At 40.4% G+C, this 12,278-nt stretch overlaps 1 protein-coding gene across 10 annotated transcripts in view; it reads right to left on the bottom strand.

The window, feature by feature from the left end:
* Positions 1 to 12,278, bottom strand: part of IL1RAPL2 (interleukin 1 receptor accessory protein like 2) — a 547,775-nt gene that overhangs the window by 233,896 nt on the left and 301,601 nt on the right. For all 10 annotated transcript variants that reach the window (XM_073358328.1, XM_073358323.1, XM_073358325.1 and 7 more), the window contains one exon: positions 5,930 to 6,083. In XM_073358328.1, the coding sequence (XP_073214429.1) occupies positions 5,930 to 6,083 (154 nt within the window). The remainder of the gene's footprint in view (positions 1 to 5,929; positions 6,084 to 12,278) is intronic.

Genomic DNA, 12,278 nt, shown 5'->3' with positions numbered 1-12,278 from the left:
GGGGCCAGATGCGGCCCCCGGGAGGTAGTTTGCCCACCCCTGTGCTAGAGAGACCTTGGGCCAAATTGAATTCAGTGGAACTTCTTCCATGAATAAGGCTAGCAATATTTGGTCTTGCTCCATTTGAAGAATATAATGAAACCAAGGAGAATTAATGATGGAAATAGCTGAGGTTTGCGGACAAATTACTATTATTAAAACCAATGCACATGGAAACACAGAGATTTATGTACTGCTAATTGGAGTTGTGTGTTTACAACAAGGGACCATAACTCAATATTAAGTCCTGCTAAGTACATAGTGTCAAAAATATTTTTTGGAATGCATTCTAGGTCGTAGGTGTTTTCTTCCCCCCCCCCCCCCAATAGTCCTGCAAAGAGCTCAAAACCTCGGACATGTTTTATCATCCTAATTGCCCTCTCCTAGGACTTGGCCAATTTGTCAATACCCTTCCTATAAGATGACTTCCATAAATTGTGTGCCGTGCTCCAGCTGCGGTCTCACTAGCCCTTTCTGCAATGCCATTATGACCTATTTTGATTTGTGCTCTGTTTTTCTATTAATATATCCGAGATCCCATTTGCTTTCTCAACTGCCATCGAGGCATTGCAGTGATGGCTTTCAGCCTCGGTCCATCATTGCTTCAGTGCCTTTTCCTTACTAATATCTTGTAGTAGGTGATCTTGTATGACTGGTTTATGACTAGAGCTATCCACAGGGGAGTAACCAGTGAGTAAAACACCCCTTCTACTCCTAGATGAGCTACTCAGACCTTGAGTCTGGGCCCAGAGGAGGAGGTAAGGACAGGAGTAAGAAGGAACTGTTCCTGAGCTCCCTTGAGCTGAGGGAGTGCACTGGGGGACAGGACGTGTGAGTGGAAGTGGGGGTTCTTTCACTTTTCTCCCTTTCCCCCTTGCTCAGTGGTTTTTCATGTAATCACATTAAATATTATTGCTGCAGTAGCCTCTATACCCTGATTATCCTTTCTTAGTGCACATACAACATTAAAATACTGCTACTGGCTCTTTTAATTTTGTCTACCTTTTCTATGACACAGGATCTTTCCTTCCTGGTACCTCCTCTGCTTGTAGTTACTCTGATGTCAGTTTCTACCATTTTGGGTGCTCACAGTACATCTGCACATGAATGCTATTCTTTATTTCATATTTTTATTACAGTACCGCCAAGAGGAAAATTTCTTATGTTTCTATACCAAGGACCAGAGATCCATTGTGCTAGGTGCTATGCAAAGCCAGAACTGGTCGGGAATATTTTGTTGGAAAATGGTGATTTGTCATAGTTGAAACTTATCACAAGAAAGGGTCAGTTTCAACTAAACTTTCCTTTGGAAGGTTTCTAAGGTCCAGGATAGAATTTCTGGTCAAAACCAGAGAGAGAGAGACTGTTACACTCTAATGCACTCCAGAACAGCAATCCCAATCCATTCATCAGAGGCCCACCTCAAAACAGCCAAAAGCCCAGGTGAGTGCCTTCATCACTGGAATGTGAGAGACCCAGGTCCCTACTCCGCCTGAATTACAACAGAAGCTCTCAGTTTTTTTCCAAAAAAGGTTTGAAAAAGGTTTCTCCTTTGTCCCGACGCAGAATGGAAACATTTTTGAAATCCTGAAAATTTCAGTGGGACAGGGAAACAGTTTCCCATTCAGCTCTAAGGAAAACACATTTTGTGCCCAGGCCTAATACAAACATGTAAAGACAAGAGAACTCGAGAACTTATAATCTAAGATACCAACCAGCCTCCAAGAAAAAACTGATATTTGTATTCAGCATGGATGATCCAGTTCAGAAAAGATAAAACCCAACAAGATCCCTCATCCACAGCTATAGGTGTCCCTACTGTTGGTTCTCCGTGGGCCACAATCAGATGACCTTTGTCGTTCCATTGCTGATGTTAGCATCACAGATGTTAGCTGAGACACAAAATGCCTCTGTCTATTTTCTTCTGGCCAGTAAGCTGCAGCTGTTTATCTTTCACTTGTCACGGTTATCTATGCCTTGATCATTTCCTGGTTGTATTCTCAAAATACCCTCTACTGGGAGCTGTTCCTGAAGATTATTTGGACATCTCAGCTAACACAGACTGTAGCCACCTGCTTGTTAAGTGTAGCAACCTGGTAATGAAATAGTGCAATATTCTTTTGGTATTCTCAGGCAGAGCAACACAAGGGAGGATCAGAAATCTGAGCAATATCTGTCCTCAGAAGATTACTAGAGCAATTTTTGGAATAAAGAGGTTTGAATAAATATTCATAAAGCAAGCCTCTTTGAACTTCTGGATGCCTCTAAAATTTTAGGTACATAGCTTTTAACCTACACACAGTAAGGGCTACCTGTTCTCATTCTCAGTGCTGACTGAATACCAGAGGAAGGTGGGCATTACTGCATCAAATATGGCCTCCAGGGCCTACTGCCTTCTGTGGTTGCTACACGCACTACTATTTCCTCACCAAGGTCAGTCTGAGCTCTGCATACTGCCTGCCTGTCACAGAAATGTCCATGGCTATAAACAGGGAAGATGTAAATAAAAATAACTACAACAGTCACTAAAGTAGACAACACTTTCAGCTGCAGATGAGAAGATGTACAGGATAATAGAATCGAAGTTAAGCCACTTCTCTCTGCACAGCAGTACAGCTCCTCTTGCATAAGGGAGCCCAGGTGTTGCCTATTTTAATGTCAGGCTAACCCTTTACTCTAATAAAAAATTCCAGATCACCATGTCCTCAAGGTTAGGCCACCAGAGTCTTACAGTTCTGAATCTGTATGGTCAAAAAAGCCCGTGTGCCTGTGATTTCAAAATGCCAGCTCAGGCACGTTGAGAAGCAGCAGAAGTAACATCAGCATTAGAAACACCCCGCAGAGGAAAAAGCATTTGAAAGCAGTAGGTAAGATTTTTCTTTCTCCACGTCTGCAGTATACAGCAGCAGTGAAAATTCTCTTAGGGCTTTGCTTCCAACAGCTATTGCTTTTCTAGTTAGCCTTCAGCTGTATTTACTAACTGTAATTTACATGCAGCAGCAGGTCTGTCTGTCAGTCTGAGCTCAGGTTCTGTCCTCGCCCCTCATAGCATTGTAAATCTATTTTGATGGGAACTCAGCTGGATTCCAGAATTCAATTCCAGGAAGTGGGATAACATTGCCCACTGTGTCAACCAGCAGCAACCTGTTTCCTAAATGCCTGTCTCTTACAGGTCACTGTTGATTACAGATGGCCTTCAGAACAGGTGAAGTGATAGGAAAGCAGGCTAGAGCACTGGTGGCAAAAGACATGTTCTTGGTCTGATTGAGGCAAATTTCTTATGTTTGTATACCAAGGATTTACTGGAGGTTATTCTTGTCCTTCACTACAACATCTATGAAGTCAGGTCAGAGAACCTGCCCTATCGTCAGAGGCACTGGGCCAGATGGCCTTCTTTCAAAGGGAGAGTTGACTATTTGCTGTTATGAAGAGGTTTCCATTAACTTGGCAGATAAGATTGCCCAGATCCATGAGAGACTGTCCTGCTCCACTAATATAATGTCAGTCCAGCAGGCAGCAAATGCACTGTCCTTTTTGGATGAGTTGTACCTGGTTTGCTGAAGGAAATTTTAGATTTACTATATGGCCTTCACAGAATTACCTGCAAAATGGACTCTTGTCCTTTATGGTCAGTGAAAAACAGTAGGGAAAGCTGGACTCCATTCATCAGTTTTAGTGGCCACATCACTTAACCATTAGTTAGGTTTCTATTTTGTCTTTGTTTTCACTCCAAAATGTATTTCACGGGAGGCGCAATATAAATTAACCTATACCTAAATTAGTCACAGAGGAAGAAGGGTTTCTCAGAACGTTTGCCAGTCACATATTTTACTTCAGTCTCCTGGGACAACACTTATAGTCACACTTCAGCATCTTCTAATTATTGCTTCCCCCATGCATCTACTCCCAAGCTTTGGCTTGCTCTGCCTGTAGAATCGGCACTTTGCAGTGCAGTCATAGACACAGACAAATAAACCACTGTCATACTATTGAAAGATTTTTCCTATGAATTGATACATAAAATCAGTACATATCTCGATACCTCAAAGCTATTTGCATATAAAATCATGAACTGAAAAGAAGAAAAAATGAGTTTTTGTGCAGCACCAAACCATTACATATCTGGCATCACTGATTTTGCATGTACTGAATTGAACCCATTGCTATTATTCATCTAGACAGGTTGCCATTCATACAAATTGGGCAGAGCATTTCAAATATAATATTCCATAGAGATAGACCCAGGCCAAAAAAATTCAGATTTTGGTCTCAACCCCACTTAAAATTAGGGTTTGACATTATAGGTAAAACCCAATATATATTTATAAATTCATGTAAATTGAGATCACTTTTGCTTTGCTGCTATGTTCACAATGCTGATTACATAGATTATTAAGGAATAATAGGTTGCTTGTTGTAAATTGAGGAGAATATACGAATTGCACATCAAATTTCAAGGATAACAATTCCTTGCTTCTCAAGCGTTCTGCAAGCAGGAATGGTACCATATCCCTTACCTACAATTCTTAATACTTCAGATCATAAACCCCTTTATCTGAACAAATAATGAGAGCAAATATTACAACAGGTGCAGGGCAAATAAATTAAAACCTAAAGTACTGCAGATACTGCATAGTGGGCAGATAATGAACAGCTAACAAGGTCTTGCAGATACTAGAGGGGATGGAGAGAGCTGACAAGTCTGTAAGCTAAAGAACATCCACCATGTGGAATTGATACAGGTGTATTTACTTTTATTAGTCACATTCAGTTAGTATTCTGACTGAAAACCAGCATGCTACCTGGTATAGCAACTGCTTCCAAGGAAGGTCATGTGTTTTCATTTGATAGCTTTTGGTTCAGGTTGGTCAAACTGATGATGGTACAGAGATCTGTCCAGGCGCAAAAGCAGACTACAAATAATCATATACTGTGATTTTGACATCCAGTGAAAAAGATTCATTTCAAATAAGGGGCAATGATAACTAATGGGAAATTAATATGTATAAATCATAGTAGCTTCTGAAACTAATAATTTCAACAATGTTATTTTGAAAGCGTGTTAGAAATAGCATCTGGACTAAACAGAGCCTTGTGTAAGCAGGTGCAATTCTACTGATTTTGGCAGTGTTTATACCAAGACTGGCTCTGGCTCCATATCCTTCTAAATATTTGCTCAAAAGTTATTGTGTGAAGAACTGGAAGAAAACAATGATTTCAGAAGCTTGCTGATGGCAAATTAATAATGACAGGTACATTATCTAAAAAGGGAAAATGGAAAGGATTCAGGAATGAATGGGTATATAATGCAGTCCTACTCTTTCATTCCTGTCCTTACGATCTCTCCTGTGAACACACATGCATGGCATAATAAATGGACACTACTTAGTGAAAGCTTTCTATTATAATATTGCTTTTTAATTTTATTCTCAGAATAGGTGTCCTGAAGTCCTTACTGAAGACCAGACCTCCAACAGAGAATCTGATGACCAGAAATGAATCAGAAGATAAAAGGCATGGAACAATTGTGTACTCTGAACCATAAAACAGTTACTTATGCTGACTGTTTCTACTGCCTCTTTCTCTGGAGCAACATCTTAATGACTGCTAATTATTTTATTTGCATTTGCAGCCAATATTCCTCCTATTCACCATTAGAGAAGGGCCCAAGTCACACAGTCCAGATCTGGGCCTGAACTCCTCCGAAGTTTTGGGGTGCCAGGATCTAGGTTTTTGTTTTGGCCCTTTTTGTGCTTTTTTATCTTTAAACAACTGGGGCCTGATCTGCATTTCCCATTTAGGGTTGCTTGGGTTCAACCCATACTTCAGTTGCTGTGTGAAGCCATCTTCCCTGCATTTGAGAACTCACGTTATGCAAGAAGTTTCTTACCTGTAACCTTTAACTGAGTTGTTCTTCGTATTAGCTTGCCTTCAAACTTTAGTTCACAAGTATAATTTCCTCCGTCTTCTTCCTGGACTTCTTGTATTAAAAGAGTATTTCCTTTCTGAATTATGATGCTTCTCCACATTTTTGGCTTACATTCCTGCACAGAAACATCAGATGCCTCAATTAACCAGCTGGTACGGTAAAGCACCGGTCTGACTGGACAAGTAAACACGTACCTCACACAAATCTCAGTGGAAATACCTTGGCAAAACTGAGGTTTCTTAAAAAAAATCAATTTAATTTTAAGTATGGATATCGGATACAGGATCAGATATGATTTCGAGACAGCATGGAGATTTGAATATTCACCACTTGAAAAACTAGGGTTTATCTGAAGTCATTTTTGTTTAAAATTTAACAGACATGTATATAACAAGCTACAATAATGAATGCTCACTGAACTACATGTGCAGTGGTTTAGACATCATCTACCCAGGGCCAAGTAGAAAAAAAACCCTCTACTTTTTCATCATAAACCATTGTTTTAGTTAAAGATACATTAGTATTTTCCTAAATATACACCCTTGCTCGTGTATTTATATCCTGTGAAATTTGGCTCCAGCCTGAATCTTAACACATAAGGGCTCAGTGTAGATGTACTTAAAAAACAAGAAGAAAATTTGAAGAAAAAAATCCATGTGGCTGGTGCATTTACAGTGGCACAAAAACTCATAGCAGTTCCTGATTAGGTAGAAGGATGGTCCAGCGGACCCCAGAGTAGGACTCATGAGACCTGGGTTCGAGCCCTGGCTCAGCCCCAGATTTCCTGAGACACTTTCACTTAATCTACCCTTTGCCTCAGTACAACAGCAATAAATGGGGATAGTACCTCCTACCTCACAGGAGGGTTGGGAGGACAAAATCCATTAATGATTAGTAGGTGTTCAAATATGACAGTGATAAGACCCTAGAAAGGTTGCTTCAAATGCTTTGTTTGCACGATAACGTGTCAGACCTGTCATTGTTGTAAACATTTGGAAGGATACAATGAGGCCTAAAACAGTGTTTAAATATTCTGTGCCTGACTCACAACATTATTTTTAATAAAAATCAATGGCCTGAAATTGGATGATACAGTTCTCACTTCACCTCCTTGGAGGTATTGATGATCTACAGGTCCCATTGACTTCACCCCTCACCAGTTGTCATTTGGCCGGACTGGGCCGTATGTCCATATTTTTAATTGTTGTCCTGGTAGGAAGATTTGTAGTGATTCTGAAGTCTTTACATCGGGTCTGGTACTGTATGTGTGATCCAGTAAATGCTAGGCATCGCAATATCTGGTGCTTGATCCACTTCCAGGCTGAAGTACTGTATCATTCCAGCCAGCTAAATTTGACAGTACTTAGTGGTGTTGATCATTTAATACACCTTGGAATAATCAGTGCTAACATGTGGACATAGTCTGATAAGTGCCTCTATAAAGAGGTGCATCAGGGTGATATGTTTGTTCATCTCTCATGGACTTTAATATCCACTCCGCTCAGTCTGCAAACAAAATGATGGGTTGTTTTTGTTCCGTGACTTCCAGAGTTGCCAACTCAATCTGAACACCCAGTTCAGTAGCCATGGAGCACACAAAGCAACTCAGGAGGGTGCGAAAAAGTGACTTTAAGCCACCTTTGTCTACTCTAATTCTGGGCCTGAACCAGTCCCCCAGAGTAAATTAGAGCAGCTTGAGGGCTACTGTAACTTGTGTCATCTACTACTGCACTCAAGGAGCCAATATGCCACCTGGGGATTGCTGGGAGACAGTAAAGTCCGGGTCCCTTCTAGGTCATGAGCCTTACACCAACAGGAGGGAGATGGGATTGAGTAGGAGACATAACTCTATGACAATGGACAAACTCCCTGGACTTTGGTGGCCATCTATGCCAGCTTTAGGGCCCTTTATGTCAGCGGTGTGGCAAAAAGCAGTGAGAGGACAGCCCAGGATTTGAGCTAAAATTTGAATCAAGTTGTGTTATGGTTTGGCTCTGACAATAATAATAATAATAAAATACAGTTAACACAGAACAGAGTGACATTGGTGGTGCTTCTTTTCCCCTTGAGAAATCATGACAGTTCCATGTTTTGTGTGTCCCAATTTCCAAATAAAATGTAATCAATACACAAGTAGAAAGGTGGATTATCTAACTTCCAGCCTTACAAACTCATACCAGATTCTGAAACCCTCTGCTTTTCAGGCATCATTAATAGCAAAGACTGAGGATGAAATTTTACCCTTAACAGGACAGATCCTGTGCGGTCCCATTGTCCTATCCAAATTTTGCTCCTACTGACACTTGGGCAACCCCATTACATTCTTGGTTGACACTAGTGCAACTCAGTGGTCTCCAGTGGGGTTGCACAGGTGTGAATTAAATGAAATTCAGCCCTGCTCTTGGAATTTAGTTAATAGTTGATAATGCAGGAAAAGGAACTAAATCCAGCTCCCTATCTGCATGCAGAGAACGGCTCTGATGAGCAAGAAAGTGCCATTTTTATATAGATACCTTTCTGAGTGACATTAGATTTTTAGCCCTGTTTAAAGGTGCCCCAAATTTGAACAGACCCTCTGTCCTTGGGTGACAGAACATGAATCTGGTCCAAAGAACATGATCCAGGTCTATCCATCTCTGGTTAAAAAGGACTACAATTCCCAGAATGCACCGGTAAGTGTGTTTCAGTAGGTAACTGCTTTGCATCTTTTCTGTAATGTAGCAGTAAAAGTCCCATGTCTCATAACAGCTTCCAGGGTAAGATTTTTGTTTTTCTTTTTTGAAAAATACCAGAGCGAACAAGACAAACAAAACAAATCACTTTTCTTTGGCAGGATGTTGCTTTACATATTATGTACTTCTAATAAAGAGGGTCACATCTTCCTACTGTAATGATTAATGAGGTAGAGGAAACAATGTATGTGTCTGTCCCGGTTGTCTATTCAGAATTGCACTGAGCAGAGAGGTTTGTAACACTCACTTATTAATTATTCAACACTGTTTATCTCCTTGTTTACTTCAAAACATTTCCTATTTTAAAATGATTTACAACTCCCCCAAATTTTAGCTCATTTACATTACTTCTTCCATCTGCTACCCAGCATTTCCAACTCTGAATGGAAAGTTCTGGCTTTTAGTCTGTCCGGATTAATTTTATATGGATTGGTTCACTGTACGGGACTGACACAAGAGCAGAAAGGCAGAAAGTAGAAATCACAAAAATATGCATTTTAAAACCACCCCCCCCAAAAAAAGTAGTCTTTATATTCTGGAGGAAATTAAACTAGATCCCCTGTCAGACAGATGCTAACTCCCTTTAATAATCAGTCCCCAAGTGTACGATTATTTCTTATTTAAATCAGGTCACATTCTTTTTCTGGTTTGTCTTGATGGAGTAATTTTAACTCTTCCCTTTATTTGCACATTTCTCTCATGAGTCTTTGGCCCTCAGAGTCACTTCAATAACTAGGCTGTTCATTATTGTGCTTCTCTCTTCTTCCCTGAAATTTTTAAGTGGTAGCACGTCAACGACTCTGTTTTTGCAGACTCGTATAACTAGTACCTGTCCTTCACCTGTCATTCTAATTGTTTTCATAGCTATTTCTTCAACACAGTCATAGCAAGGAGGTGGTGGGGAGGCAAGAAGGGGTTAGGGCTCTTCTTTCTAGATACATCTTTTTTTCTCCTCCAGTTTATTTTTCCATGAGAGTAATTCTATTCTTAAGTCTTGTTCATTCAATCATGTCTTGACACCTGCATTTATCTAAAAAAATCCTTTATTCATGTTGTCAAAACAGTTATTTAGGCCTGATGGTGCTTTGGAAAGAAAGTCACATTGACATTAATGCGTAATTCTTTAAAACAGGCATTTCATTAGTATAATTTCTGCTATAAATGAAACTTACACTTTTAATAATAATAATTTTGTTAGTATTTTTCCTAGAGAGTTTGGGTGTAGAAATATAGTCATGCTTAATTCTATTAAGGACATGCTCAAATTGCATTAGGTAGCTTGTTACTATTAATGCACCCAATTCTGTAATCCCTCCACATGTAGACCTCCTACTGAGGTCAATGAGAAGTCTGCTCATGGCAAGCTTGTAGCATTGGATCTGCTGTCTCACAGTAGACCAGTGCCCACCAGCCCAAATTCCCTGACCTTCAAGGGACAACAGTCACTGGAAGGTTCTATCATGATCACAAGCTTTTCTGGTGGGAGTTGTGTCCAGCTCTCCTTAAGCAAAGGGAAGGGGAAGAATCCTGGGGGACCACCTTGGCTTTGACTATCATCTTCATATTTTGGAAAACATTCACTGTCCAGGTGTATCATGAGTATGGGCAAAGTATTCAGCACAGTGGCCTTTGCCCTACCTGGATCTAAGGCAGGTGAGAAGGTGATTGATAGTATGTGTGTATCTATATCTCCATAATGACAGGTTTCAGAGTAGCAGCCGTGTTAGTCTGTATTCGCAAAAAGAAAAGGAGGACTTGTGGCACCTTAGCGACTAACCAATTTTGTTAGTCTCTAAGGTGCCACAAGTCCTCCTTTTCTTATATCTCCATAGTGAGTGCAGCCTTGTATGTTAACTGGCTTGATCCTTTCAATCTCTCTCTAAGTCTGAAATCACACACCCTCTTTAGAAACTTCAGGTCAGGCCCTCAAGTGATACAAGTCACCACAATTCTATTGACTTCAGTGGAGATGCAGAGGGCGTAGAGATTATGGGCTAAATTCTATAAGCTCTTTGGAGCAGGGGCTATCTTTTTGTTATGTGCTTGTACAACGTTTAGCACAAAGGGCACCTGGTCTATGACTGGAGCGCCTAGGTGCTGCCGTAGTACAAATAATAAATAGGAATAAAAATATTCTGAAATCAAAGGGATGTAGCAGAGACACAAGTCTTCTCTAGACTCTGGCCCTCAACCTTTCTTTAGACTAGAGTGAGAAAAGAGAATGTCTATGCCAGCTAGTGCCATAATTCTCTTTGGAGTGTTTTTCAACAACCTCTGCCACAAATGGGTTTGAAGGCATAACCTGCCCTACATATATCACGCATAATACGACATTAACATTGGAATCCCCAGTGACTGAACCCTTCTGACTTTTTTTAGGTCTGTTACAGATGATGTATGTGGGGTCTAAGAAGTGAAGATCCTGCCATCCAATCTGCATTTGTTAGCACATTTATTAAAGGACACTTATCATTAAGTATGAATAAGGAGGACGACGGAGGAGGTTATTCCAGTAATGTCTCTTTTTCTTAGCAAAGCAGACTAAAAGTCCATTTTGATTGTCTTGCAGCTGCACTGTTATCTTCAAAATATAATATCAGTTCTGGTCAATTTAATCATTGTGACAACTCAGTCAGCTGTCAGACCGAAAGCCGGTGCTATATAATCTATGTGTTGGACACAGAAGACATGTACATGTGTGAAAAAAAAATAAATGAAAGTTCTGTTCCCATTTCTGGCCAGTACAATTCCTCACTGATTTTGGTTTGCACTTTTCTTGCATTCATTTTCCTGGAGTGTTTTAAGAGTAACTGCTGGGGATTATGTCTGTCAGATAATTTCTGCAAAGTGAACTTACATAATGATAATGCCTTCTTCAGACTTTTGGTATTCAGCAGGTATATGGGTAGGACATGAGACTTCTGCCCATACACTTTCTTTTCTGTACAATTTCATAACTAAATATGCATATTTCATGTGTAAACAGCTCTAAACATATCTGCCCATATAACGGGGGGGGGGAAGCTTTCATGGCTTTTATATGAGTTACAGTACATGTTTTGTCAGTGTAAATTGGAATATCCAAGACTTTGTAAAAATGAAAATAGAGTGACAACTTTTTTGTCATTGTTATTTTCTGATGCACCTGTGCATCTGGCAAGTCAAAACTCAGCGCATCTCAAAATGTATTATGTATACACAGCGCTCACACACACTCTACATGGTGGTGCTGATGGCATGTAAAACAGCGTTGCCTCCAGCTGGGTTGATTGCAATATTCAGAAATGGCAGAGTTCCTCCAGTGCAGAAGCTGTGGTGGGGGTGAGGGGGCGGGTGGGGGAGGCGGTGGAACATCTGAGCTTGTATTCCAGTTGTTAGAGCAGGGTTTTTTTAAGTTCCTAAAGTAGGGAAGACCCTTCACAGATATGGAGCTGCTGTCGGTCACTGGCCAGGCTGGATAATTTTGCACCAATAAAGATAAATCCTGTGCATCAGAACTGTCAGGCTTTGGTTGGTCCTTCAGAGCAGTCACTCATCACTTGACGCACAAAAAGTTCATAACTGGATGCAAGACTGAA

The sequence above is a fragment of the Lepidochelys kempii genome, chromosome 9, assembly GCF_965140265.1.
Source record: "Lepidochelys kempii isolate rLepKem1 chromosome 9, rLepKem1.hap2, whole genome shotgun sequence".
In the NCBI taxonomy this organism is placed as follows: domain Eukaryota; kingdom Metazoa; phylum Chordata; order Testudines; family Cheloniidae; genus Lepidochelys; species Lepidochelys kempii.
Note: the sequence above shows the minus strand (reverse complement) of the source record. Positions and strands in the feature narration are given on the sequence as shown.